General features: G+C 46.9%; 6 protein-coding genes across 6 annotated transcripts; 5 read left to right on the top strand and 1 right to left on the bottom strand.

Moving 5' to 3' along the window:
- The first annotated feature begins 123 nt into the window (after positions 1 to 123).
- F5J12DRAFT_835821 (L-Aspartase-like protein) lies at positions 124 to 2,409 on the top strand. Its single transcript, XM_051745932.1, has 13 exons — positions 124 to 315; positions 366 to 448; positions 499 to 655; positions 713 to 799; positions 856 to 959; positions 1,015 to 1,156; positions 1,207 to 1,338; positions 1,392 to 1,481; positions 1,534 to 1,812; positions 1,880 to 1,943; positions 1,996 to 2,118; positions 2,167 to 2,225; positions 2,251 to 2,409. The coding sequence occupies exons 1-13, from the start codon at positions 313 to 315 to the stop codon at positions 2,305 to 2,307; spliced, it is 1,380 nt and encodes a 459-aa protein (XP_051599558.1). The 5' UTR covers positions 124 to 312; the 3' UTR covers positions 2,308 to 2,409.
- Positions 2,410 to 2,458: 49 nt separating this feature from the next.
- F5J12DRAFT_835814 (SNF2 family DNA-dependent ATPase) lies at positions 2,459 to 8,441 on the top strand. The gene is given in 18 exon segments (XM_051745931.1): positions 2,459 to 2,905; positions 2,925 to 3,214; positions 3,275 to 3,331; positions 3,369 to 3,497; positions 3,546 to 4,367; positions 4,419 to 4,758; positions 4,816 to 4,920; positions 4,968 to 5,171; positions 5,226 to 5,407; positions 5,462 to 5,716; positions 5,764 to 5,932; positions 5,987 to 6,195; positions 6,247 to 6,408; positions 6,466 to 6,757; positions 6,807 to 6,948; positions 6,995 to 7,603; positions 7,650 to 7,881; positions 7,930 to 8,441. 18 exon segments carry the CDS (start codon positions 2,734 to 2,736, stop codon positions 8,332 to 8,334), a joined length of 4,776 nt encoding a protein of 1,591 aa, XP_051599557.1. The 5' UTR covers positions 2,459 to 2,733; the 3' UTR covers positions 8,335 to 8,441.
- A 190-nt stretch (positions 8,442 to 8,631) lies between these two features.
- Positions 8,632 to 13,987, top strand: F5J12DRAFT_893342 (P-loop containing nucleoside triphosphate hydrolase protein; the record flags this gene model as incomplete). The annotated part of the gene is made up of 20 exons (XM_051747645.1): positions 8,632 to 8,898; positions 8,958 to 9,066; positions 9,126 to 9,277; positions 9,328 to 9,364; positions 9,423 to 10,525; positions 10,573 to 10,719; positions 10,769 to 10,866; positions 10,918 to 11,227; positions 11,278 to 11,372; positions 11,423 to 11,595; positions 11,644 to 12,090; positions 12,139 to 12,217; positions 12,272 to 12,413; positions 12,473 to 12,643; positions 12,693 to 12,915; positions 12,977 to 13,127; positions 13,183 to 13,242; positions 13,299 to 13,562; positions 13,614 to 13,698; positions 13,751 to 13,987. The coding sequence occupies 20 exons, from the start codon at positions 8,632 to 8,634 to the stop codon at positions 13,985 to 13,987; spliced, it is 4,350 nt and encodes a 1,449-aa protein (XP_051599556.1).
- A 144-nt stretch (positions 13,988 to 14,131) lies between these two features.
- On the bottom strand, positions 14,132 to 14,797 carry F5J12DRAFT_835793 (ribosomal protein L22e). The gene is made up of 4 exons (XM_051745930.1): positions 14,705 to 14,797; positions 14,465 to 14,642; positions 14,310 to 14,415; positions 14,132 to 14,256 (listed from the first exon to the last, which is right to left on the bottom strand). Exons 1-4 carry the CDS (start codon positions 14,705 to 14,707, stop codon positions 14,202 to 14,204), a joined length of 342 nt encoding a protein of 113 aa, XP_051599555.1. The 5' UTR covers positions 14,708 to 14,797; the 3' UTR covers positions 14,132 to 14,201.
- Positions 14,798 to 14,854: 57 nt separating this feature from the next.
- On the top strand, positions 14,855 to 17,137 carry F5J12DRAFT_913483 (putative rRNA pseudouridine synthase). Its single transcript, XM_051749093.1, has 6 exons — positions 14,855 to 15,092; positions 15,149 to 15,333; positions 15,382 to 15,768; positions 15,819 to 16,001; positions 16,054 to 16,304; positions 16,354 to 17,137. Exons 1-6 carry the CDS (start codon positions 14,884 to 14,886, stop codon positions 16,660 to 16,662), a joined length of 1,524 nt encoding a protein of 507 aa, XP_051599554.1. The 5' UTR covers positions 14,855 to 14,883; the 3' UTR covers positions 16,663 to 17,137.
- An 86-nt stretch (positions 17,138 to 17,223) lies between these two features.
- Positions 17,224 to 19,614, top strand: F5J12DRAFT_835782 (CMGC MAPK protein kinase). The gene is made up of 12 exons (XM_051745929.1): positions 17,224 to 17,405; positions 17,473 to 17,719; positions 17,781 to 17,974; positions 18,028 to 18,088; positions 18,138 to 18,211; positions 18,263 to 18,511; positions 18,560 to 18,671; positions 18,724 to 18,872; positions 18,926 to 18,991; positions 19,049 to 19,109; positions 19,161 to 19,196; positions 19,246 to 19,614. The coding sequence occupies exons 2-12, from the start codon at positions 17,653 to 17,655 to the stop codon at positions 19,287 to 19,289; spliced, it is 1,113 nt and encodes a 370-aa protein (XP_051599553.1). The 5' UTR covers positions 17,224 to 17,405; positions 17,473 to 17,652; the 3' UTR covers positions 19,290 to 19,614.
- Positions 19,615 to 27,294: the final 7,680 nt, after the last annotated feature.

The following is a 27,294-nucleotide window of genomic DNA, read 5'->3' as shown; positions in this document are numbered from 1 at the left end:
TGTGGACCGAGAAACAGAGTTGTCCGGGCTGCATCGCACCCGACCGGTCACTTCCGGAGGATTTCGGACGGGCGGACGGGGAGTTCCGTATATATGCTGATCACGCGCTGTCCGATTCCATACAACGACTTTCGCAATTTAATGGCCGTCACTACCAGTTTGCGCCTTCCTCGAGTGAGTACTGGGCTTGCTTTGCCATTTGAAATCTCACGTGATAACCTCCCCTGTATATATCCTCCTCCTCGGTGACGCTCGGAATCCCAGCTGCTGCACGTCGCACGTCACCGCAGGTTCTCTGTGTCTCATAGCGTCATGGTATGTTTTTATGGCTGTTGCGAGGCACTCCCATTGCTCACTTCATTCAGTCACATGCATTCCGACAGGAACGTGATACCTTTGGTGATATACAGGTTCCCGCCGATCGCTACTGGGGTGCCCAAACACAACGGTACGTTTCCCGGTAACATTCCACGCTCAACTGCAGCTTCCGCTGCAAAGTTCTTTGCAGAATTTCGACATAGGTGGTCCCGCCGAAAGGCTTCCCGCACCTCTCATAAAGGCTTTCGGTGTTCTCAAAAAGGCCGCCTCCATCGTCAACGTTGGTTATGGTTTGGACCCAAAGATAGGCGAGGCGATCCAAAAGGCTGCAGATGAAGTAAGCGAGTCCTTTTCACCATAGCTTTTCCTGTCCTTGTGTCGAACAATTGCCAAGGTTATCTCCGGGAAGCTAATTGACCACTTTCCATTGGTTGTCTTTCAAACTGGTAGTGGTACTCAGAGCAACATGAATGCTAACGAGGTACGTGCAGGCTTGCTGTCGGTCACTTTCGACGTAATTGTTTAGCCTTGGCGAAGGTTATCTCGAACCGGGCTATCGAGCTCCTGGGGGGTGAACTAGGTTCGAAAAAGCCCGTCCATCCCAATGACCACGTTAACATGAGCCAAAGTAGCAACGACTCGTAAGGATATGCGTGCATCTGATTCTAGTTGACACTCAAGTTGCGCCTTTTGCAGGTTCCCAACAGCTATGCACGTTGCAGCTGTCACAGAAATCCACAGTTCACTTCTGCCTGCTCTGGTCGAACTCAGGGATGCTCTCCAGAGTAAAGTGGACGAGTTCAAGGATATAATTAAGATTGGTCGTACCCACCTTCAGGTGAAGAAACCTAGTATCTATTTCTACCTCCCAACTGAGAGCCAGATCAGGACGCCACACCCCTGACGCTTGGCCAAGAGTTTGGTGGGTACGTTCAACAGATTGAAAATGGTATCCATCGAGTGGAAGCCGTCATCCCGCGCCTCAGTCTTCTTGCTCAGGGCGGAACTGCTGTTGGAACGGTGAGGCGCTAAGCGATGCCAGGTCTTTTCCATCCATCTTATCTTTTTTCCAGGGTTTGAACACGAAAAAAGGATTCGATGTCAAAGTTGCAGCTGAAGTCTCGAAAATTACTGGGTTGGAGTTTAAGACAGCTCCGAACAAGGTAGGTCACGGGCCAAACGGATCAGTTTCCCGCACGTTGATATCCCTCTTAGTTTGAGGCGCTTGCCAGCCACGATGCGTTGGTTGAGGCACATGGGGCTCTCAACGTTCTTGCTTGCTCTCTAATGAAGATCGCAAACGACATTCGTTTCCTTGGCTCTGGTCCTCGATGCGGGTTTGGTGAACTCTTGTTACCCGAGAATGAACCAGGGAGCAGCATCATGCCAGGCAAGGTCAACCCCACACAATGCGAGGCTGTTACAATGGTGGCTGCCCAGGTGATGGGTAACCACACTACTGTGACAGTTGCTGGTTCCAATGGTCATTTTGAGGTGAGCGATGCCAGCTATACCGCGGGGAATTACGCTATTCATGTCACCGATGTGTCACCTGTTGTAGTTGAATGTATTCAAACCAGTCATCATCAACAACGTGCTGCAAAGCATACGACTTTTGTCGGATGGCGAGTGATTCAAGTGCGGTTGCCCGGGCTGTGTGGTTGACGTTAACTATAGCGTCAAGATCGTTCACAAAGAACTGCGTCGTCGGTATGCAAGCCAATGAGAAGCGCATCAACTTCCTGTTAAATCAGAGCCTGATGCTGGCTACCATCTTGAACAGCCACCTCGGCTATGACAGCGAGTATTGCCTTGTAAATCTGATACGTTACGCTGATATTTCTCTAGACGTTGCCACGTGCGCGAAGAAAGCTCATAGGGAGGGCACGACGTTGAAAGAGGCAGCGGTTGCTCTTGGATTTCTGACACCAGGAGGAATTTGACGAGAAAGTACGACCGGAGCTGATGTTGCACCCGAACGAGGCATAGCGTAGAGCCCGCTGTATGTGCATTGCGAGGTAGACAGTCGAGTGGCTAGTAGTTAATACCAGTGACCATGTTGCCTTCCGCCAAGAAGTGGCCGACCGAATTACCGAATTTGGGAGGAGGGCAATGTCCAACAAAACGAAATAAGCACCACGTACATATAAGTTCCCGCCTATCCAAGGCCTGTTTGCACCTGCCAGGATTTTTGCACAGCAACAGGTCCGCCGTTGTCATCAGTACCGTCTTTTGAGCTTGTCCACTACTTTTTTGTTTTGTTCCTACCACCATTGGCGACCAACCCCCCCTTGCACTCGGCTTCCGAGAAATCTGAACTGTTCTTCTCTTCATCCTCTGCGGTTTCAGGTCCCACGAGGCAACCCGGTCTTGTAGCAGACATTGTGCTTCAACTACCGTATACTACTCTCCGACATGTCCCTCAAACGCATTCTCAATGACGAGCCACCACCACATTCCTTGGCACATCTTCACTCAGCTCCCGCTGGTCCTTCTCGTGTTGCTGCTGTTGATCATACATTCACAGACGTAACGCCTACCCCTTCTTCCGCAGTCATATCTCCTCATACCCACCCAAATCATCCCGGTCAAAGCCCTCACCCTAGAGCAGCCTCCGCCGCATCGTGGTTATGCTTACCAGCCGGTCTCTTATCAGGGTGCTGGGGGATGGGACCCCTACTCGGGCAATTATGTACAAGGAGATATTTTTCCGTTGGGTCCTGGTGGAAATTACTACCCCCATCGTGAGCGAGAAGAACCTCCTCCGGGTCCCGCACACACCCGCCCGGATTCGGCAGGCGCCTACTACAGAGATGGCGAAGAGGACCTCGCATCCAAGAGGAGAAGGAAGGCAATGGACGATGACTCAGATTATCTTCCTCCAGCATCTAAGCGCGTACGTCTGCGCGCGTTACAGTTCTAGTCGCATCTCGCTTACCAGTCATTGTCACTTCAGCCTGGGCTTAGGAGGAACCCTCCCCGCTCAAAGGTTGTACGTTCGAGATCACCCCAAGTTGAGAATGGCGAGAGCCTTCATCCAACCGAGGAAGAATCGTCGCCTCGTATCCTCGGACCTCTCGGATTGTGAGGAAGTTTGGATCGCAGACCTAAGTGATTACATCATGGAGACACATAAACGACAGCTTCAGGTAGAGTCTTGGTTCGAAGCAAGTGTACTGGTGTGTACCTCCGAAGTTTCGTATGATATATAATCAACCCTTTTTCAGGAACGCAATTCTACCACTGCAGCCGCACTCTCTAGACACTACGTCTCGCGCCTCGCACGTATACCCCTTCCCCCACCGTCACCCCCCGTAGTACCAATGGAAGATGACCTCTTGTCTACTTTGCATCCCACCCCGCCCCACGCTGGTTTCGCTGGTTTCGACGGAGTTCGCAAAGGGTATGACGCCAGCGGGAGGTCGATGGATGTTGGCGCCGAGGAGACTCCGCAGGAGTTGGAGGATTCTCTTCGAAGAGTTAAACGGAGAGATCCACTTAAGCGTCCTGCAGAAGGACCATTATCCGACGCGAGCAGTGATTTTGAAGTACCTACCCTTGCTTCGAGGAAAGACAAGCCGGCAACGAAGAAACGTAAAGTGGACAAAGACGCAGCCAGCATTGCGGAGGAGCTTGAGTGCGCAGTAGATGATGCACCCTTATCCCTCTCCAAAGGCGCCTCGTCGAGGGCCAAAGGCAAGGGTAAACTCTCTCAGCCTAGGGAGCGTAGTGTGGACAGCATGCCTCTCACTCCCAAGGGGCGTAAAAAGGCGGCGGCGAGGAAAAAGTTCGATGCCTTAGGGGTAGATTCAGCTGGTCACGGATCGGTAGCGGGGTCAGTAAACGGCGATATAACACCATCTGCTTCTCGCCCAGCATCACCAGCGTTGACCGTAGGGTCTACGGTAGTCTACGAGCTCGACGAGATTGTTCCGCCTCTGAGGAGGGCCAAAAAAATCGATGAAAACGCCATGGCCAAACGTATAAAAACCTTGGAGGAAGCCCAGCGAAAGGTTTGGACGAATATCGCACGGAGGGACATTACGAAGGTGTGTAACTTAAGACTTGTTGTCCGGGTGGTATCAACAAACGCCGCTTAGGTTTACAAGTATGCGGCATTGGGTTACCAGGCAAGGCAGAGTCAAGCCAAACGCCTTGCCATGCTCGCGTCAATGCAAGCCCGCCGACCCTTCACTAAGACAGCGAAGGCCAGCAAGGATATGCAGGCGAAGGCGAAGCGACTCATGCGCGAGATGCTTGTATTCTGGAAGAGAAACGAGAGGGAAGAGCGAGATGTTCGCAAACGTGAACAGAAGGAAGCTATTGACAGAGCCAAGGTCGAGGAAGAGAAGCGCGAAGCGGCACGTCAAGCACGTAAGCTCGAGTTCTTAATCAGCCAAACCGAGCTCTACAGTCATTTCGTTGGCAATAAATTGAAGAGTAGGTGGTTCTCGTTGGTGAAGGCGGAAGCTTATTGTGTGTCCTTACTGATTTTAGCCGCTGAAGTCCAAGGGGATACCGCAGAGCCTCCTGCACTTCCCAGCGATGGCGAACTTGGAGAGGTGGACCCATCAATGTTACGAGAGATTGACTTTGACGACGGCAAGTTGTGGCCCTTTCATTCCTTTGGTCTGTTGACATCCTTTCAGAGGACCAGACTAACTTGCATCGCCATGCCCGACACAATGCGCGGGAAGCAGTCACTCTAGCAAAGGAGCGAGCACAACAGTTTGACGCGCAAGCGGCACTCGAGAGGAAAACCAACGAGGCACTGAAATTAGCCAAGGGCCAAGCCCATGTTCATGATGATAATACCTCCGCATCATCTCCCCCGTCGGTACCCCTGGTGGATCGTGAGCCTCACATTTCGTGTCGTTGGCAGCAGTCCTTGATTATCTCATGTTAAGTTGATTCGGATGAACTCAACTTCCAGAACCCCACGTCTTTGAGCGGTCCATTGACGATTAAACAACCTACGATGTTGATGGCCCAGTTGAAAGAATACCAGCTGAAGGGTCTTAACTGGCTAGCAACGCTTTATGAGCAAGGCATAAACGGTATCCTCGCAGATGAAATGGGTCTCGGGAAGGTATTTTCTTGATTTTCTCCCTTTTCTGGCCTCTGGATTGAGTTCCTTTGGTAGACTGTCCAGTCAATATCACTGCTCGCATACCTTGCGGAAATGCACGACATTTGGGGCCCGTTTCTCGTTGTTGCTCCAGCTTCTACTTTGCACAACTGGCAACAGGAGATTACACGATTTGTGCCGAGTCTTAAGGCTCTACCTTACTGGGGAAACGTCAAGGATCGGACAACTCTGCGAAAGTTTTGGAGCAGGAAGGAGATCAGCTACAACAAAGATGCCCCCTTCCATGTGCTCATTACGAGCTACCAGCTGGTGCGTTCGCCAACCTAGCCATTGCTTTGGACCTCATGCGTTGTCAGGTTACCCAAGACCAACAATACTTTCAGCGAGTGAAATGGCAATATATGATACTTGATGAAGCACAGAATATCAAAAATGCATCGTCTGTTCGTTGGAAGACACTTCTGGGTTTCCAGTGTCGGAATCGCCTCTTGCTGACTGGTACACCAATCCAGAATTCTATGCAGGGTATGGCATATCTCCGTAGCTTTAATATTTTCCAGTGTTGATTTAAGGGGATAGAACTGTGGGCGCTACTTCACTTCATCATGCCGAGTCTCTTCGACTCCCATGACGAATTCAACGAGTGGTTTTCCAAGGACATCGAAAATGCTGCGGAAAACAAAGGTAGCAAGTTGAATGAGCACCAGCTTCGACGTTTGCACATGATATTGAAACCATTCATGCTTCGCCGAGTGAAGAGGCATGTCCAAAACGAACTAAGCGAAAAGGCATGGTATTCTGGCCACCGTCAGCTTCATGTTCTAACGCGTCACATACAGATTGAAGTTGATGTTTATGTCGACCTTAGTTCTCGACAGCGTGCCTTGTACCGCGCGTTATTGGTCAATGTCTCGGTTGCTGACCTCTTGGAAAAGGCTGCAAACATTGGTGATGCTGACTCCGCCCGATCTCTCATGAACCTTGTGATGCAATTCCGCAAGGTTCGTCGTCGGCCCTAACAATTCGCCCAATATAGCTGCTGACTCGTCACCTCCAAGGTTTGCAATCACCCGGAGCTTTTTGAACGTGCCGACGTTGTAGCACCATTTTCATTTTCCCACTTTGGTCAATCAGGTCCTCTCAATAGAGAAGGCGACGTGGCCTCTGTTCCATATTCTACGAAAAACCCTATTGAATATTGCATACCAGAGCTATTTTACCATGACGGAGGGCTATGCGAGATCCCGTGCGAGAAAAATGATCTGCGGTCCCGCTCTCTTTGTGCCCGCAACTTGTTCAACATTTGGGACGTGGAGCGGATATCCAAATCTCTTTACGACGAAGTGGAAGGTATTGTTCACTGTCTTGTATTTCGACAATACCATTAACCAGGGTGTAGCGTCCCCCGCATTTGCCTTCCTTCGACTTCTTAATTCCTCTCCCAGCGAAGTGCATAGTCTTCGTGTGTCCTCTTTCTTGCGCAATCGCTTGACAGAATTACAAGAAGAAAATCGCATCGTGGAGAGATCGACTATCTTGCAGTAAGCGCATGTCGTTGTCACTGAGTTAAAACCTGAGATTTGCTAGGGATACGAGTTTTGGTCCATCGGATATTTCAACCCCTCGTTATTCACTTACAACCAACCAGTCACAACACCTTCGCCTGTCCACCATCTCGTTATCTGCGTGGACGGAGTCGTGCCTCTGCAGAGCAAGCCTCAGCTGGTTTGTTCCCGCTGCTGTAGCACCGTCGATATTTATGTCATGCTCGGACCGGACTTTCATTGAGCATCGGCTGCATTTCCTCGATGCGCCATTAGAATCCATGGCACTATACGGTATTCCTCCTCGACTGCAGGAGTCACCAGCAGCTTGTAGCCTTTACAATGACCTATTGCCAACGATACCGACAGGGGGATTGGTAACGTCGTCAGCTTTAGATCAATTGCCGCGGTCTAGAATGCAAATCCCCGAAGCAAAGAGGCTCATTTACGACTCTGCCAAGCTTGCGAGGCTAGATTCGTTGCTACAAGAGCTGAAAGCTGGTGACCACCGCGTTTTGATCTACTTCCAGATGACGCGGATGATGGATCTTATGGAAGAGTACTTGATCTTCCGACAATACAAATACCTGCGTTTGGATGGCTCCTCGAAACTCGAAGATCGCAGGGACATGGTGATGGATTGGCAAACGAGGTAATTTTTTGCACTGTCCTAATTTTTGCATGACTCATGGTATCAGGCCGGATATTTTTATTTTCCTGCTCAGCACGCGAGCAGGAGGCCTTGGAATAAACCTCACTGCCGCAGACACGGTCATCTTCTATGATCACGATTGGAATCCTTCCAATGATGCCCAGGCTATGGATCGTGCGCATCGTCTTGGACAAACCCGACAGGTCACTGTTTATCGTCTTATCACGAAGGGCACCATAGATGAACGGATTATTCAATTGGCACGTGTCAAGAAAGATGTAAGTGCTTTGCTTCGTGGATATTCTCTGGCTCAAGTCCCCTCTTAGGTTCAAGATATTGTTGTTGGCAACAAAAACTTCACCGACGTCACGAAACCAAGCGAGATTGTGCAGCTTCTGCTTAATGATGATCAGCTCGCTGGTATCGATAGCCATGACGTTTCTGGCTTGTCATCCAAGAAGTCGGGCAAGCGGGCTGCTGGCTCGAACGATGGTGGCGGCGATACCGCCCGGGACCTTTGGAACGAAGAAGGTGATGACTTCTTTGGACATGCGGTCAACGCCGCAACTGTAGACAAGGGGAACCAAGGCGAGTCTGCTCCTGTACCAAGTCGGGGAAAGAAGCGCAAGGCCGGAGCAAGTGGGGTGCGACCTAAGAAAGGCGGAAGTAAGCAATCTGCCAGGAAGAAAGTCGAAGCTGGTAACGAAGCTGGATCTGGGGTAGATGATTGAATTTTCCTTGTTGTTTCATTCATTATTTGCATCTCTACGGGCGCGTAGATGTAGAGTAAGTTTGGATACAGCATGTAAAGCTTTATAGTTCTTTCTATCATTTTGCATCAAGCTTTTGCATTAATATTTGGCTGGTGTTCCAAATGTGCCGCCGAGGGCCAGCCCTAAGTCTTCGTACAATTATTTGATACTACCGCTTACAATAGGTTCGTATTCAGTCGCTAATACCCTCCAATCAGGGTGCTTGTCATACACCCGACGATTGTGAGCAACGACTCCTGGACAACAATTATACGAATGGCCAAGAAAAAGAAGACGCAATTGAAGGCTGTTGCCCGCGGGTTCGCAACTACATCGGTGCCCAAGAAAGCTGACATTACGGAGACCGCACCATCAACGTCAGACTGTTGCCAAGTGCCAGAATGTCCAGAGAGCCGACCGAGTTCCACTGAGGATACCGCTCAAAATGAGCCCAACACCCAGGTCGTTGAGCAGCAACAAGTACAAAATCTACTCGGTAAATATCAGGATAAGGTAGAGAAGGACATATCAAAGACGATCAAGGTAATCATCCCTTCGAACTGCTGCGTCAAAGTTTCCTATGTTCACTGTGACCTTGGTAGGCCATCGAAGCTGATCGACGGTACTCGAGAACATTTTTATCTTTATCAGTTGATCCCGCACTTGTAGATCAGATTTTTCAGTTGCACCAGGAAGAAGAAGCCCTAGAAGGTTCTGTCCATTGTGTTTGCATGCTTTTCCTTCATTTAATTAGCGCTCCGACTGAGCAGTACGGAAGTATCTCGACGAACCTGTAGAGAAGGTCGCGGCTCGTGCGGCCGTCACATACGGGATATTGCGAAGGCTCGGTTTTGCAGTGGATAAGGTCGAACAGTGTCTGCATACTATCCAAGGTGTCGACCTTGACCAAGCCTGTGAATGGGTTAGTTCGTTCCCTCTGTCGCTTATCTATCATGCCAACACGACTTCTAGCTGTATGTCCACTGTTCCGACGCCGAACTGGAGAATGGTGCGTCATCTCGACTATAACCAGCAAAGACTGACACGAACCTGTGCATGGAATGAAGACACAACTTTGTCACATGCGAAAAGGGGAGACCCAAGTAGAACTCCTCAAGATGTCCAGGGTGTTCAGGTTCCCTCCGACATTACCCGTGACATTCATTGTTCCCAGATATCTGCGAAGTCGGATACGGGTGCGGCGTCCTTTCCGCCCCTTGATGACATGCTCTTGGACAGGCAACGAACGAGCTCACCAACAAACGCTAGTAGTGACTTTGATGCCAGTACTTTGGCGTGCAGTTCTCCCGAACCCGAAGATCCTAATGTTGCCTATGCCCGTACCAAGTTGCAAATTATTAATATTCGTAGGAATGGCCAAAACGTGAGTATGGTGGCACAGTTGGAGGATAAACTCCGAGAAGCGAAAGGACATTACTTTTTCGACGAGAGAGATGCCGAGAGTCTGTATCAGGCAGAACTTAAGAAAGCGAATACCCAAATACTGCAGGACAAATTACGGGGTTTTCTTCCCCCTCGGAGGTCAGAGCACCCTAGGAGAGCCCTGTCCCCTGGCACGCCCACCAAAGCGCCCGAACCCAACTCCGAGCCAGACTTCTTCGATGAAGGCGACGAATCGTCTGGGGGCCTACTAGAACTCCTGGAAGCCATCCCAGCCGGGACCCAAGACACGAAGGGCAACACGATCCGTATCAAAGATATGTCATTTTCCAAGCATGGGTCAACCAAGCTACCGAACTCAGCTCTCGTGGAATACGCTTCTACAATTGATCGCTTTGCAACGGTAGAATTCAATATCATATCGGGGTTGAGTAGGGCCAAGCGTGCTAGGGTTCGCGTGCTATGGCCCTGGAAGGGAGTGGATGAGTGGACAATGGAAGACGTTGCCTGCCACGACGAGTCTCAGGCGCAGCAGTACATTGCCACAGTTGCTCTGCATGCCTTGATATTCTCAAAGGCGGAAGGATTTGCCGTTGGATCACAAACTGCACGGCCGGTAGGATTCACTTCGTATCGGTTCTTCCCACCTGCGTTTAGAAATCTCTGGGACGAGTTGGACGCTACCTGGAAGAATACGAATGATTGTATCAATCGCAGCATTTGGACTAAGCTGCAGAATGTTGCGGAGAAAAAGGTTCCAAGGGACCTAGTGAGTGCAAAAGGTACATCACTCTGTATTTCTTTTGACTCCCACAGCCCAGCGAAACCGGCCCAAAAGTTGGCACCGACAACAGGAGTGCTAGATCCGGGTCGCCTGTCCGGCAAAATCTCGAAGTAGAACCAGATAAGTTGATCGCAGATTTCGAAGCGCGCCAGAAGCGCCCTGCCTACCAAGAAATGCTTGTGAGGGAATCTTTATCGCCGAGCATAAAGAATGCTCACATTTCCGTAGGCTCATCGTGAATTGTTGCCCATTGCAAAGTTCCGCAAGCAGATACTCGCAACTCTGGAGCGGTCGCGGATTCTTGTGCTGTGCGGTGAAACTGGCTGGTAAGCCATTGGATTCCGTTGGTTATACCGCTAGGTTAAAGCATTACTCAGTGGGAAGTCCACCCAAGTCCCAGCATTTATACTCGAGGATCATTTAGGGCGCGGGAAGCAGTGTAAAATTTATTGCACGGAACCCCGTCGTATATCAGCGGTGTCGCTTGCTCAACGCGTTTCGCGAGAATTAGGTGATCCCCCTGGCATAGTTGGCACACCAAGTTCACTGGTAGGATATGCCATTCGCCTTGAGAACCGCACAACGAGGAACACAAGACTGGCTTATGTGACCACAGGTGTCGCCTTAAGAATGCTGGAAGGTGGGCCCAGTGGTCTCACCCCCAGCACCGCCTTTGGCGAGATCACTGTGCGAGGTTCTGTCTTCTTGTAATTCTTAATGTGAACGAGACACAACAGCACATCATTATCGATGAGGTTCATGAACGTACCATCGAATCAGATTTCTTGCTTATGGTGCTTAAATCTTTAGCACAGTCGAAGCCCCACCTAAGGTGACTATAATACTGATTTTCTTACCCATCGTGAATTAACATAACGACAGGATCATACTCATGTCTGCAACACTAGACACTAACAAGTTCTCCGATTATTTCGGAGGTTGCCCTGTACTGCACGTTCCGGGTCGCACCTTCCCTGTGGACGTGTTTTTCATGGAAGACGCAGTGGAACGCACGGGTTGGTCAATAGCGGAAGATTCACCTTATGCAAAACGGCGTAAGTTGTCTCGAGCGAGTCTACAATGTTACACACCTCTTTCTTTAGTGTTTGGCAACTCTCACAAAAACAGAACTCGCGTAGATTGGGAAGAGAGTACCACATTGGTCGCAGGAGATGACGACGACGACGAAAGAACCGTGGTTAACGAAGAGCGTACCGCAACATCTACCAAACTCGACAAGTCCTATTCCGCCGGGACGCTGACCACGATGAAGCTCATTGACGAACGCTTCATTCCCTACGAACTTATCGTTCGTCTTCTCGAACATCTATGTTTCAAGGACGAGGCGATCAGCGCCTACTCTAGTGCAGTGTTGATATTTATGCCCGGCCTGGCTGAAATTCGCCGCATGAGCGAGCTCCTCTCAGAACATGAATTATTTAGGAACGAAGAGTTGTTCCGTATATATCCTCTGCACTCAACAATCTCTACGGACGATCAGCACGCGGTTTTTGACATGCTGCCCTCTGGAGTTAGGAAGATTGTCATCGGTAAATGACTTTACCCAGTTGTCCATTGTACTAATACCTCGCACCCAGCGACAAATATTGCGGAGACGGGCATCACAATTCCTGACATAACATGCGTTATTGACAGTGGGAAGCATAGAGAAATGATGTTTGTGTTACCTCCACTTTCTTGAATTTCTTCACTCAGACATACATGCTACAGGTTTGATGAAAAGCGTCAGTTGAGTCGTCTGGTCGACAATTTCGTCGCCAGAAGCAATGCTGCTCAAAGAAGAGGTAGAGCTGGTCGACTACAGCGTGGTCTTTGTTTCCACCTGTTCACGAGGTTTCGTCATGACACGTTGGTAAGGGTGCCTTGAAGCAACGTCGATATCTACGTATCGTGTCAACGTTTCTTTCGCAGCTCGCTGAGCGTCCGTTACCGGAGATTATGCGACTAAGTCTGTCTGACATTGCCCTGCGCATCAAGACCCTAAAGGTGAACTTGGGCGATTCAATCGAGGGTGTTCTGTGCGGTGCTCTCGACCCACCCACTCCAGCCAACATTCGCAGGGCCATATCTGCATTGGTGGAGGTACCGGTCTAACCCGAACTTGGCACGATTGTAAACTCATAATTCCAAGGCAAAAGCTCTCACAATGACGGAAGACATTACTCCGATGGGTCGCTTGCTGAGTGCCCTTCCTTCAGATGTATACCTTGGAAAATTCCTCCTGATAGCTGTCGTCTTCCGATGTTTGGACCCGGCGTTAACGATTGCGGCCGCCCTTAACTCGCGATCACTATTCGTGAAACCCTTGGGGTTTGAACATGAAGCCAATAGGGCGAAAGACTCATTTCAACTATGTAATGGTTTTTTTCTGCTTCGAAGATTTCCTTTCGGGCTTAAAGTCACTGGAAAACCCAGACAACTCAGACTTCCTCACAATCTACAACGCGTTTTCAAGTTGGCGCAGGGCTTGTCACAATCCAGGATCCGCTCGCAAGTACTGTCGACAAAATTTCCTCAGCTACGAAAACCTCCTACAAATCGAGGAGCTGCGCCAACAGTTATTTGGGTCAGTTATGCTCGTGAACCGCTCTTTCCGCGTGTAACACTCTTTTCTTTTTGAGTTACCTCGTTGACTCGTCGTTCATTGACGTAGACCCTGGGGTTATGAGGGAACTTAATCGGTGCGTATGATTTATAAACATCCCGGCTTATGCTTCATGGCTCAATTGAAATAAAGGGCTCGTTTCGGCCGTAATAACTCATATAAACCTCGTTTCGTGACCATTCCAACTGATTTGAACAGCAACAGCAATAGTCTTTCGATAATCAATGCTGCGGTCGTAGCGGGCTTGTTTCCAAAACTTCTTTCGACTGATGCCACTACGGGCCAAATGTGTACCATAACGAACAACCAAGCATACTCCTTCCACCCTTCGTCGGTGAATTTCCGGAAGCAACCCAGGGAATTGAGTGCCAATCACATTGTGCATTACGCCTTGATGTGAGTGATGCCGGATCATCCGCGCATTACGCCATCTCAGTGACTTCATAGGCACTCGAAAAAGTTCTATGCCCGGGAGACTGCGCCTGTGGATGATCTTGCCATCTTGTTGGGATGTGGGGATTGCGAATTTAAGGTAAGTGTATCCACCCTTGCAATCGCGCAGAAGTTCAAAAGTGATTGCACAGCTCATATCCGACTCTGCCATTGTGGACCGGAAAATTAGATATCGCATAACACCTAAGGCGAACGTCGCAATAAAAATTCTACGCAGGCAGTTGCAGAACATCTTAGCACGAAGATTTCAAGGGAAGCCGTTAACAGCGCTTCAATCTCGATGGTACGAACTCGCCATGGTTGCACTCAGCGGACCCAAAGAGGGGTGTCAAAATGCTACCGGGGGGAATATCAAGTTTATCCACTAACTTTCATGCATCTGGTCGGATCAATGAGTAGACTAGAGCTACCCTAAGTAGGAAATGTGTTTCACAGACCAGGTATCTGGCTGAGTATGTATTCTTAGTGGATATGCATCATTGCTAAGTACATGCGGGCGAGGCAACATCAGTCTCACTCCTCTTCTTCATCATGACTGTAATCACCCAAAGTAAGCATAGTCCGAGCGAAGGAGAGAAGAACTTACGCAATATTATAAAAGCGGAGCTGATATACGTCCTTCGATGACGCAACCACTCTATCAGTCAATTAGGGTTGATGGGTAGCGTCACAACAGAGCGGACTAAATACCGTAGCCAGTCCCGCAGAGCGTTCTTCTTCAAGAACTTTTTCGTCAGGTATTTAAGATACCGTTTTGAGAAAGGGATATTGGCGCTAATGGTGATTTTGTTGCTGGCTGTGGAGCACTGTCAACAAACTTAAAAAGAATGGGATGAAGCTCTCACAATCTCGAGCAATTTTAACCTTGTCTCCTAGCTGACCGGCCTTGTTTTCCACCTTAATGCGATCATGAAGGTATTTTTCAAAGTCTGCACCGTCGAATACGCCCTGAGCGGCAGGACGCGAGTAGTCGATCACGAATTTGTTCTTGGTTGTGGGGGTCTTGGCAGCCGCAGCTTTAGGCTACATTCGAGAGGCATTAGCCTACTGAGAAGGTAACTCAGCAAAGCATCGCCCGAACTGACCATGGTGAAAAATGGTAGAAGTGACTTGGAACTACAATAGAGGCCCGTCGGGGGAGGGATGATCGACGGGATATTAACTGTACAGTGGCATTCTCACGCCCTCTGTGTATTATGTCATCTAAATTCCCACGGTGGTAGTCGACTGATCGAAGCGTTCGCCTTGTCGTCGTCCACAAAAAATGTCGTCACTCACCAGTAGACAGGTTGCTGTTGCTCAGCTTCAAGGAGACTACGCAATAAAATCGGAATCCTACCAACCAAAACTCGACACCTCCCAATGGCCCTTGTTGCTCAAGAACTACGATAATTTGCTTGTTCGTTCAAGCCATTTCACTCCAATCCCATCAGGAAGCAGTCCACTCAAACGTGACATCAGTTCCTATGTGAAGTCGGACTTTTTCTCATACGCTGGTTAATCAACAAACTCATTGTTCGTCACCGTAGGTCAGGCGTGATCAATCTTGACAAGCCATCCAATCCGTCGTCACATGAGGTGGTTGCATGGATTAGGCGCATATTACGAGTGGAGAAAACAGGACATAGTGGTACTCTCGATCCCAAGGTCACGGGCTGTTTAATCGTTTGCATTGACCGAGCAACTCGGTTAGTCAAGTCGCAACAAGGGGCTGGTTTGTTGTTTCTTTTACCTGACTGAAAAATATCTGATGTGTCATTAGGGAAAGAATATGTTTGCGTCCTCCGACTACATTCCAGTCTTCCGAGCCCTACTGCTCTTCCGCGAGCCCTTCAGACTCTGAGCGGTGCATTGTTTCAACGTCCGCCACTTATTTCTGCCGTGAAGCGACAACTCCGTATCCGTACGGTCTACGAATCAAAGCTTCTAGAGTTCGACGAAAAGCGTAACCTCGCCATTTTTTGGGTATCGTGCGAAGCTGGCACATATATTCGTACGTTATGCGTTCACCTTGGCCTCTTACTTGGAGTCGGCGGCCACATGCAGGAGTTGCGAAGAGTACGGAGTGGTGCTATGTCTGAGAACGATGATATTGTAACAATGCACGACGTTTTGGATGCGCAATGGATGTATGACAACACACGGGACGGTAGGTCAGCAATCGCGAAGACAGTGTAACATTGACTGATTGGATTGTAGAATCGTATCTCCGACGTGTCATCCGGCCTTTGGAAAGCTTATTGGTGGGCTATAAACGCATTGTTGTGAAAGATAGTGCCGTCAATGCCGTGTGCTATGGCGCTAAGCTTATGATTCCTGGACTTCTGCGATACGATGCCGACATAGCCGTTAGCGAGGAAGTGGTACTGATGACAACAAAAGGTAAACCTGTCGCCTGTGCCCACCGCTAGTCAGGCATTGATGGCTTGCGCAGGAGAGGCAATTGCTCTTGCCATTGCCCAAATGTCCACGGTTGAACTTGCCACATGTGATCACGGGGTAGTGGCCAAGGTCAAACGTTGCATTATGGAACGAGATACCTATCCTCGGCGATGGGGTCTCGGTCCAGTAGCCCTCCAAAAGAAAAAATTAGTCAAGGATGGGAAACTCGGTAAACATGGAGAGAAGATCGAAGGTGTCACTCCAGCTGAGTGGAGTCGAGACTATATGGATTACAATAGAGACGTGAGTACATTAAAATATTTTGCAGTAATGTTGAAACGCTGTTCTTCAGCCCCCAGTAGCTACCGCGGGGACTGCAGCTCCCGTCGCCCCGGTTATTACTCCTGCGCTCGCCCCCGCTTCCGAAACAACCAAGGCTGAACCGGAGAAGAAGAGGAAACGGAAATCGGAAGCTGCAGAATCCGAAGTTGATCAATCAATGACCATTGATGTACCCGCAGGAGTGGACAGTACCGAACCCAGCGAGCACAAGAAACGGAAGAAGGATAAGAAGGACAGACGGGACGATGACGACGCCAAGAGAGAGCGAAAGCGCCTGAAGAAGGAGAAAAAGGCGCGAGAGGCTGGAGATGATGAGTAAAGGCGGGTGTACGCATGTTGTCCAACTCAGCCTCCAAGGTTTTTTTCTTGTCTTGTACAAGGGCGGCAACACTGGTCCTGACTGATCTCGAAAAACCTCGCAGTGCGCAGAATGCACGACTGACACGTTCCACCGTAGCCTCAAAGACGCCATACCCAGGCTATGTACAGCCATTCTATTGGGTCCATGCATTCACCGGCTCACTGCATGGGACGTTGCACTTGGCGGGAGCGCGTCTTGGCACATATGTTTATACAGTTTTGCTCACGGCAGTATCTATATAAATACAGATTTGCACTCACAGGTTTTTAATGCGGGAGGTGAGGGACTGATCAGAGGGCGATGAGCCACCTCATAGCATGATAATTAGGGCTGGGTTACCTTTGATCCGGCTTGACGTATCATACATCACAGTCCCACATTGGAGCACAGCAGTGTCTAAGAAGCCCAGTCCCACGTGTCTAGTAGTATACAGGCGAAATATTGACTACAGTGATGGAGTGGGCCAGTTTCCCATCAGATTGATCCGATCAAATACTTAACCGTATGCAAGTAACCTCGAACCCCAACAGGAAACTTTCTCAGCGACCTACATATTACCATGTCTGCAGGGGTGTCCAACCACAAATCAGAGCTTACCATTCGCAGTGGACACTTCCATCAAACCAAATTGTTGACACCTAATGTCCCCAACAATCATTAATATGCCCCTGTCACTGCCCCTGCTGCCCGCATCGCCACTGGTACGTTCGCATGGCATTCCGGGAAGAAGCGGTACTGTTCGTATGTGCTCAGCTCGTGGATCGACAGGCGATGCAGAGGGCTACTCAGACACCAGGCACTGCCCGTTACCTTCTCGTCCATCATCACATCAAAGATTCCAGCCTCTGGTTGTCTATACCAGAACACCATTCCTGATATATTATATAGCATCAGGTGTGTCCACGAATTTGCACTACACTTGACTTTCCTCCCTTTGCTCTGCCTAAGATGACGGCTGCCACAGCACCAGCACCTAAATCTAAAAGTCAGAAACCAATGCCAAAGTTCAATATCGGTAAATTTAAGCCTCTCTAGTTTTCCTTGATCGAACTGACTATACTACCATCATACACAAGGTCCTGATTACCAGATTCTCCACAGTCTTGGCGAAGGAGCATATGGCACCGTTACCGCTGCTTTGCACAAGCCTAGCGGTCGCAATGTGGCCATCAAGAAGATCCTCCCTTTCGACCATGCCCTCTTCTGCTTGCGAACCTTACGGGAACTCAAGTTACTCAAATTTTTTTCCGAAACTTGCGTGAATGAGAATGTGAGTGTCCCCCTTTGGTATGTCATGCCATTCTTGTTGACTCATGAGCCCAGATCATCTCCATCTTGGACATCGTCAAGCCGTCTTCGTTTGACGATTTTAAGGAGGTTTATTGTAAGCTCAGTTTGACACCGGTGTATCCACTCTTACGCGATTTTTTCAGTCATTCAAGAGCTCATGCAGACGGACTTACATCGAGTGATACGCACACAACCCTTGTCAGATGATCATTGCCAAGTCAGTTCCACTTGCATTTTCCGCTATTGTCGTTGACCCCGGTTCACATAGTATTTCATATATCAAACTCTCCGGGCGCTGAAGTCCATTCACAGTGCAGACATCGCCCACCGTGACCTCAAGCCAGCAAACCTCCTACTCAATGCAAACTGCGATCTTAAAGTCTGTGATTTTGGTTTGGCACGTAGTGTCAAATCAACCGTGCCTGGAGGAAAAGAGATGGGCCTCATGACGGAATACGTAGCGACTCGGTGGTATCGAGCTCCTGAAATTATGTTGTCCTTTAAGATGTATACTAAGGTAAGTTTGTCCCACCGATTCCCTTCAACTTGCCGCTAACGACAACAGGCTGTTGATATGTGGGCTGTCGGTTGCATCCTTGCAGAGTTGCTGACGGGAAAGCCTCTCTTTCCCGGTCGGGACTACGGACATCAACTCGACCTCATATTAGATGTCATAGGTAAGGATGTAACATGGGATTATGTCTTGTGATCCAATGGCATTTCGTCTAGGCACTCCAACGTTAGATGAATTTTATTCCATCACTTCGAGAAGATCAAGAGATTACATTCGGGCGCTACCTATACGGAAGCGGAAATCATTCACAACGCTGTTTCCTAAAGTTTCCCCGGATGCTATCGATTTCCTTCAGAAAACACTGGTATTATCTTTCAAACTGTCAGCAGGCTCGTTTCCTGAATTGCTCTGTTTTAGACATTTGATCAGAGGAAGAGGATGACCGTCGATGAAGCGCTTGAGCATCCATACCTGGCTACCTATGTCAGTCACCTTTTACTTTCCGAGAAACCATGCCAGCTTGTACTGACCGTTGTCAAGCACGATCCAGAAGATGAACCTGTGGTTGCGTCACTGGATCCCGACTACTTTTATTTTGACCGTGAGCACCTTTCGCATAGCACATTCGCCCGTCTTTTGACACTTTTGGCAGAGTACAAGGACGATCTCACTAAAGCTGAGCTCAAAGGTTTGCAAGTATTCATACACTCAGCATCATTTCTGACATGTGCAAACAGAGCTTCTGTACGAGGAAATCATGTCTTTCACGCCGTGTATTTGAGGAGAGTCGACAGCAATCGCTGTTGACGTATTTATTGGGTGCATAACTTAATTTTGCTATTGTTATCTGTTATCATGCAATATTTACTATCTCCCGCGATGTACTAACCATGGGACACACGATGGACACCACATAATCTCATCTACTGCTCACACTAAAGTTAACATGTATTTATGTAGATGACAGTAGAAGCTATTGCGCAGAGGACAGGCTATGGTATGAAGAGCAATAGACAAGAGCACTTGCCTTATACTTGAGTTAAATGGTAGTTTTTGAAGATAAGCTTGCTGGGGCTCTTGTTCTTGAGAGAACAATAGAACAAATGTAAAATTCAATGTAGACTAAGGGAGAATATCCCTGAGTTTATATACATGTTTCTGTACACATGGACCAGTAATGTAAATGGAAACAGTTACTACATATAGTAAGGAATAGCAGAGAATGCTATGGAATATGATGCAATAAGTGATGTCATTCTGACATCACTGTGGAGCTGATTGCTAAGGCAAGTCATATGATAGAACATGTGTATCAAAACATGTCTAGATGAACCTAGATGTCAGACATATTATCATATTTCCAACACTCCCCCTCACTCTAAAATGGGGGATTAACAAGTTCCATTGACAAGCAATTCATTTCAAATTTCTGCCATGTCAAAGATTTTGTAAGACCATCAGCTTGTTGGAGATATATTCTCCCCTGTGTTCTGCTCACTTTGGTGCGATGTTTGGGTGCTTACATAATCACCTTAGAGCGCACATTTTACAGTAGTTTATTCACTGTTCCCTCAGTAGCTTGTTGCACTACTGAGGATACCTACAGCATCCTTCAAAACAGCTTTTTGTTTGTCAGTTTGAATGTATTCAATACTGAACAAACCATCTTGTACACATTCGTGTATGTAATGCCATTGAATGTCAATATGTTTTGAGCATCTGTCTGAGACTGGATTCTCAGCAATGAAGCGAGCACCCATGTTGTCACAGTAGAGTATGGTCTTTTCGGTTTTGAGTTTAAGTTCATCAAATAGCATATGAAGCCATTTGATTTGACATGTGGCATCACAGAGAGCCATATACTCAGCTTCTGTAGAGGAGAGTGTGACAGTCTTCTGTTTATGTGATTGCCAAGAGATGAGGGATGTTCTGAGGAACATAGCATAACCAGTTGTCGAATGATGAGTGTCTTTCTTTGACACCCAATCAGAATCAGCAAAACCAAAAATCCATGGTTCGAGTCCAGAATAATAAAGCACAAGTTTTGGAGTAGAAGCAACATAGTGAACTATGTGCAAGGCTTTATTATGGTGATCCTCAGTGGGATTGGCCATGTATTGTGACATGTGAATGACTGCAAAGGCTATGTCTGGATGAGTTCCAAGTGCCATATAGAGTAAAGACCCTATAATTGACTGGTACTGGGAGCAGATTTGGGAAGTTGCTTGATAATCAGAAGGAGCTTTTTCCAGTTGATATCCCAAAGGAAGTGAAGTGTGAACATTTCAAGCAGTCTCCATTCCAAATTGTTTGATGACCTTTTTGACATATGGAGTTTGATTGAGGTAAATTTCTTTCTTCGATCAATCTCAATGGATTTGAATCCCAAGATATTCTTTAACTTCTCCAAGGTCATGAGATTCCCATTTCTTCATGAATTCTTCTTTCTTGGCTTTCAGAAGATGTTTGTCCAATCCTAAAAATAATCCATTGTTGACATAGATGAGGAAAATGACAATGCCAGCTTTTGAGGAATAGATGTAAATGCCAGCATCCACTTTTGAGAATGTATAGCCCATGCAAAGAAGTAAAGTGTGCAGGGCTTTATTCCATGCAAGCACTGCTTGCTTTAAGCCATAAAGGGCTTGAAGCAGCCGATAGACCTTGTGCTCTTGACCCAGAACTTTGAAACCTTCTGGTTGCTCCATATAAATTTCTTCATCAAGGTTGCCATATAAAAAGGCAGTTTTGACATCCAGGGCTTCCATTTCCAAGTTCTTTTGGGCAGTGAATGTGAGTAAAATTTGCACAGTTTCAAATCAAGCCACTGGAGAGAAGGTATCTTCAAAGTCAGTGCTGAATTCTTGTGTAAAGCCTTTTGCCACAAGACAAGCTTTGTAGTGACCATCGCTTTTAATAGCAAAAACCCATCGACACTTAACTGATTTCTGATCTCTGGGAGGATCCACCAAGGTCCAGACTTGTCTTTCTTCTATAGACTTTAATTCATCCTTCATAGTGTCAAACCACTTCTTTTGCAAATTGGGAGATAATTTTAGAACATCTTTATAATGTTCTGGTGACTCTTTAATGCAAGCAGTGAGAGCAAATTCAAATGGATGCATCTCAGCTTCTTGATCCAGCATTCCTTTTGGAGATTCAGGAAGTGGAGTTAAAGGAGATAAGGGCAAAGGAGGAGTAGTTCCTTGTGGATGTTCAGTCCACTGATGAGGAACTTGAGGAGGTACCATTGCTGGTGGCAAGACCAGAGAAGGTGGTCTATGCTCTTCATCATATCATCTCCTAGCTTCTTCTCTTTCTCTAATATTATGCTCAGCATTATGAATCCATTGTTGAGCTTGATCCTGATTTTGTTGAATATCCTGTTCAATTTGAACTGGAGGTCTATCTCTGTAAATGTTTCCAGGACAGGAAACAGGGATAAAACAATGCTTGGGACATGGTTCTTGGTCTTCAGATTGTTGTGGCTGAGCTCTCTGAACATTTCAGGAGTCACCAGGAATAGAATAAGGAGTATGAGGATGATGAAGAACTTGAGGGTTGACTGATGGTGCAGCAGCAGGTGCTCTTCTTATCAGTTGATTTGAACTGGAAGCTCTAGGCTGGTCCACAGCTTTTCCCTGCTGTGGGTTTGATGGTATTGATGGATGAGGTGGTTGCTGGTGATGAGGCAGCAGTTGGATCTGATCAGGATCTGGAAGTGAATAAAGGCTTTCAGAGTCAGATGATGATTTGGATGATGAGTCACTTTTGGAACCAGGGTCAAAGGTATCAATCTTTTTAGAATCCAAGCAGAAAGGAAAGGAGTCTTCTACGAATTTTGCTGTATGAGATAAAATGATCTTCTGACCATTTAGAAAATGATATCCTTTTGTATTAGGCTCATAGCCTAGGAAAACCATCTCGATAGCATGAGGTTCCAGTTTGTCTTTTTGTTGTTCTTTTGGAACCCATACAAAGGCTTTGCAGCCAAAGGTGCAAAAATATGATATATCAGGAACTTTTCCTAAGAATAGTTCTGTAGGAGTTTTAAATAGAATCTGCTTGAGTGGAGTTCTATTGTACATGTGAAGTGCACAGTCAAAGGCAAAGTTCCACAAGTGTTTTGGAATACATGCATGATGCTGGATGGTTCCAGCTTTCTTGGAAATGGTTCGATTGAATCTTTCAGCATGACCATTTTGCTGTGGTTGATTGGTGATAGATAATTGATGAGTAATACCACACGTAGAAAGGAGCACTTTGAAGGTAGAACCCATAAATTCTCCCCCTCAATCCAAATGGAGCACAAGAAGATGGTGACCAGTCTGATTCTGAGCAGACACCATCCAATTGGCAAAAGCAGTATAGGTGTTGGATTTATTCCAGAGGTAGAGACAGAAGCTGAATGATGAATAATCATCAAGAAGAGTTTGAATATATTTGGAGTGGAAATAGGATTCCACTGGTAACTCCATTAAGTCAGCATGAACCAATTCCAGAGGTTTAGTTGCATGTTTCCAAGAAGGTTTAAAGGCTTCAGAAGAAAGTTTGCCTTGAGTGCAACCTTTACAGGAAGAAGTCTCCCCCTGTATTTGTATTTCAGGAAGACCCAATCATCAGAGGTGACAAAGTATTGCTTGAGCAGGATGGAAAAGATGATTATGCCATAGTAACTCTGGCAAAGTCCTAACCAGAGGGCAAAGGACTGCATATGTGTTGGTAGGTGGAAGTGGTATGCCCACAAACCAATGTAATGGTGAAGTCGGAGAGGCTAAGTGTGCCTCAAGGACAATCCAGCCATCTGGTGCTTGGATCACCTTGTTTGTTAATGTCACAGGGCTGTGATACCCATTTTTCAACAGCACATTTCTTGAACATAGTCTCTTTGAGAACAAAGGACTGTAAACAACATTATGGAATGATAAATTCTGCCCATTTTCAAGGCAAATAACCACTGTTCCTTCACCTAAGAGTTGAACTCTACTTAACCCAGCAGTAGATGCAAGGGAAGGAGTTTTAAACTCTTGAAAAGTAAGGAAATCAGTTTTAAATGGTGTCACATGATGTGAAGCACCAGAGTCTAACATCCATATCAACTCACCCTTTGGTAGGTTCTTAAAAGATGCATGCACACCCAAGGGGCAGCAGTCATAAGCATTGTATGCATTCCTATTGAATTCACCAGGGAAATATCCCACAGTTGATTTGTTAGGGTCATACTCAATGTCTGGATTATGTTTAATACAGAAAGGTTTACATGGCACAGGTGTAGGCACAGATTCATAAAATGTCTTTAATGACATAGGGCAGTTTTTCTTTAATACTCAGACAGATCTTCAGTTGCAATGATCATGTCCTCAAACATCTCCAGCAGGGTTACTAAAATACCCATCTGCCTTCAGAGACGACCTGCCATTTCCCTCAACATCCCTAATCGCCACCATGTCCTCATGAGCCAAAACAGGATCTGCCACTTGATTTGAGGGCAAGCTGGGACTACAAGGACATATCCTGTCCTCCCCAATAGTGGGAAGGGGAATCTGCCTTGAATGAGAGATCAGAGTCTCCCATTCCCAGGGTTCCCATAGGGGTGAGACCACTTGGTGTAAAGTGAGGGCTGCTTGGCAACATATAGAACAGGTGCAAGGTGAATTAGAATGAGGGATATTTATACAAATCTTGACTGACTCAACTAGATCTGGCTGATGGTTCTGAATTTCTTCAAGATACCAAGAAGCTAGTTGGCCTGTGGAGGCATCAACCAGGAGATTGGGAGTAAGCTCAACCAATTCCATAGCAGTTGTTATATCTTGCCAGGTGAGGTCTGGATCATATGCCATTGTTTTACCAATGACATGAGAGCCAATATAAGTATTGAGGTCATTAGAGTAAACATTCTCAACTGGAGCAGGTTGCTTGGGAGAAAGTTCTGGAGTTTGTTCATGAGGTATTTTGATAGCAGTGATATCAAATTCATCAGCAGCATACTCATATTGTTGATAGTCAGGGATCTCTTCAATGTAGGCTGATTCTACAGTCTCAGCACCCTTGACTTCAACATTGTTGGCTCAGGCTTTGCCCTTGCCACATCTATGGTTTTGTCCTTGGCCATGGCCAGAGGAACTGGACTGCTGCTGTTGTTGATTATTTTGTGGGTAAGGTGTGAAACTGCCACATCCACCACCTCTGCATGAACCTCCACAACCTCCTTGGTTTCCACATCCTCTGTGGAATCCAGAACCAGAACTGGATCTGCCACCTCCATGGTGATCTTGAGTATTGTGCCTGCCATGGCATATTTGACAAAGTGGTGGCTTATTCATATGAGCAAGCAAGGAATTGGATTCCTGCTTAACAGTTGTGCCAGAGGTAGACACTTTTTCTTGCTGAGGAAGCAAGGACTTTCCAGATTTGTGACTCCAGACTTCTTTCATATGAGGTATGATGGTGTTGGCAGATAATTGGTCAGCAGGAATAGATGATAGAATATTGACAGGTGCCTGTTCCCAGGCTTGGGACATGGAATGGATGAGAATTAGGGCTTTCATTTTGTCATTAAGCCTGATGCCTTGGCCTTCAATGGTGGCCATGATCATGGTGATCTCCAAGATCTTTACCATGATGTTGTCCTTGGGTTTGATCTGAATTCAGATCAACCTTTGAAATTCCATAAATGTAGTCATGGCAGATGGTTCACCATATTTGGATTTAAGTTCGTCCCACTTCTTCTTGGAAGTATCTTGTCTGTCAATAGACATTGTGATCATTGGATCGCAGTATAGTGTAATAATACCCTGTGCACATGTATTGGAGATCCACCAGGGTTCCTGCTGAGTGACATTGGCAGGAAGAGGTTTTGTGCTGGAAACAATATCCATAATGCCAAGAGTTTGCATATAAGCTTTCATAAGAACCAACCATTAGGCATAATTGACTCTGTTAAGTTTCAGAATCTGTTTGGACAATCCTTTGGACATCTTTAGAAGTCCATTAGCAAGTGTTTATAAAGGAATGACTTGACAGGATGAGTCAAATAGGATGGAGGATTCAATAAATGATCTGCTTGGCATTTAGGTCTGTGAGCAGTGGCTCTAGCAGACTGAGACTTGCAGTTACAATGAGGCTTGGGGATATGAGGATGGGGATTGTGCCATTCCTTAATGATAGGAGTGCCTCTCTCAGCAAATTGGCAAAGTGTGATGTGAGAGTTATTTCTTTCAAGGAGATCAAAATCTAAGGGACCAAAATAGTGGTACCTGAAGAAGCTCCACATTACATCATGTAATGGAAGTCTGTTCCTTGTGAACCCTAAGAAAGGTTTGGCACAACTATATGGAAAAGGAAAAGTAATTTCATGATGGTGAGAACCCAGACATCCATATCATACAAGTATTTCAAAAGAAGTATACGAGTCCCCAATAATACAACTATCAGAAGCCTCATGGTACCAGCCTCTGGATGCATATGATATGTCTGCTGTACTGGGCAGAGGATAGCTGTGCATGAGTGGCAGCAGAGCTGTGAGCTCTGGCAAGAGCAGTACAAGGTGTTGGGCAGCCTCTTGGTTGAGCGAGATAGTCGAAATCACCTTTCTCCATGGAATGTTCGAGATCTCAAAGAACATCCTCCTGGTATGGCCAGTAAGCATAGTTTCTGTGACCAGTAGGGTCAATCCATCCAAGATGGCAGTTAGTGGCCAAGTATCAGACAATGGTTTTGAAGGATGCTGTAGGTATCCTCAGTAGTGCAACAAGCTACTGAGGGAACAGTGAATAAACTACTGTAAAATGTGCGCTCTAAGGTGATTATGTAAGCACCCAAACATCGCACCAAAGTGAGCAGAACACAGGGGAGAATATATCTCCAATAAATGGTACCCATATCTCCTTGTACTTTAAGCTCACAAGTGAAGGCAAGCAACCTCTTGTCAAAGATGTCTCCACTTCTTTGTCTTTCACAGAACCACCTTGGGACACCTCAGATATCAGTGGAACTGTCAGCCCAAATTCCTTGGAAAAGGCATTCAAGATACTTGTGCCAAATCTGAAGAGGTGGGATGATCCTGCAAAACTCAGGACTGAAGTCAGTGTGGGTGTTATAGGTAACATAGACAAAGGTGCCATGCATGATGGTGAAAGCAGGGATGGTGAATAATGAAGGATCTTCATAGGTGATGGAGGGAAGGTTGCAGCCATTAAAATTGGCTATAGTGTGAGGAGAGGAGGAGTGCATCAGTTTGGGTATGAAGTCAGTAAAGTATCCATGATAAGCAACATGGATCCCAGGACTCCCTTTCTTTTTCTCTGGCACTGATGACTTGTTCTTGTGTGAGGGATGACTGCCAACATTCCTGGCTGTCCTTCTTCACATGAGGGCTATGGTCTTCATCTCCATTCATCAGCTGTATCCATGTCCACCTCACCAAACACCTTTGGTGTGTGACAGCGCATCTAGGCCTACATGATCCATAGTGATTTGCCTGTCAGCAGTGATCTATTCTATGCAAATTGCATAAATAGCACTCACCTAGAAGGCAGGGCTCATAACCTATTGTGCAGAGGACAGGCTATGGTACAAAGAGCAATAGATAAGAGCACTTGCCTTATACTTGAGTTAAACAGTAGTTTTTGAAGATAAGCTTACTGGGGCTCTTGTTCTTGAGAGAACAATAGAATGAATGTAAAATTCAATGTAGACTAAGGGAGAATATCCCTGAGTTTATATACATGTTTCTGTTAGATTTGGCAAGTTGCTCGTAGTCTTCATTCATTAATTGACGCTAC

The sequence above is a fragment of the Pisolithus orientalis genome (assembly GCF_024613125.1).
Source record: "Pisolithus orientalis strain OTSU chromosome Unknown F5J12scaffold_16, whole genome shotgun sequence".
Taxonomy (NCBI): Eukaryota; Fungi; Basidiomycota; class Agaricomycetes; order Boletales; family Pisolithaceae; genus Pisolithus; species Pisolithus orientalis.
Note: the sequence above shows the minus strand (reverse complement) of the source record. Positions and strands in the feature narration are given on the sequence as shown.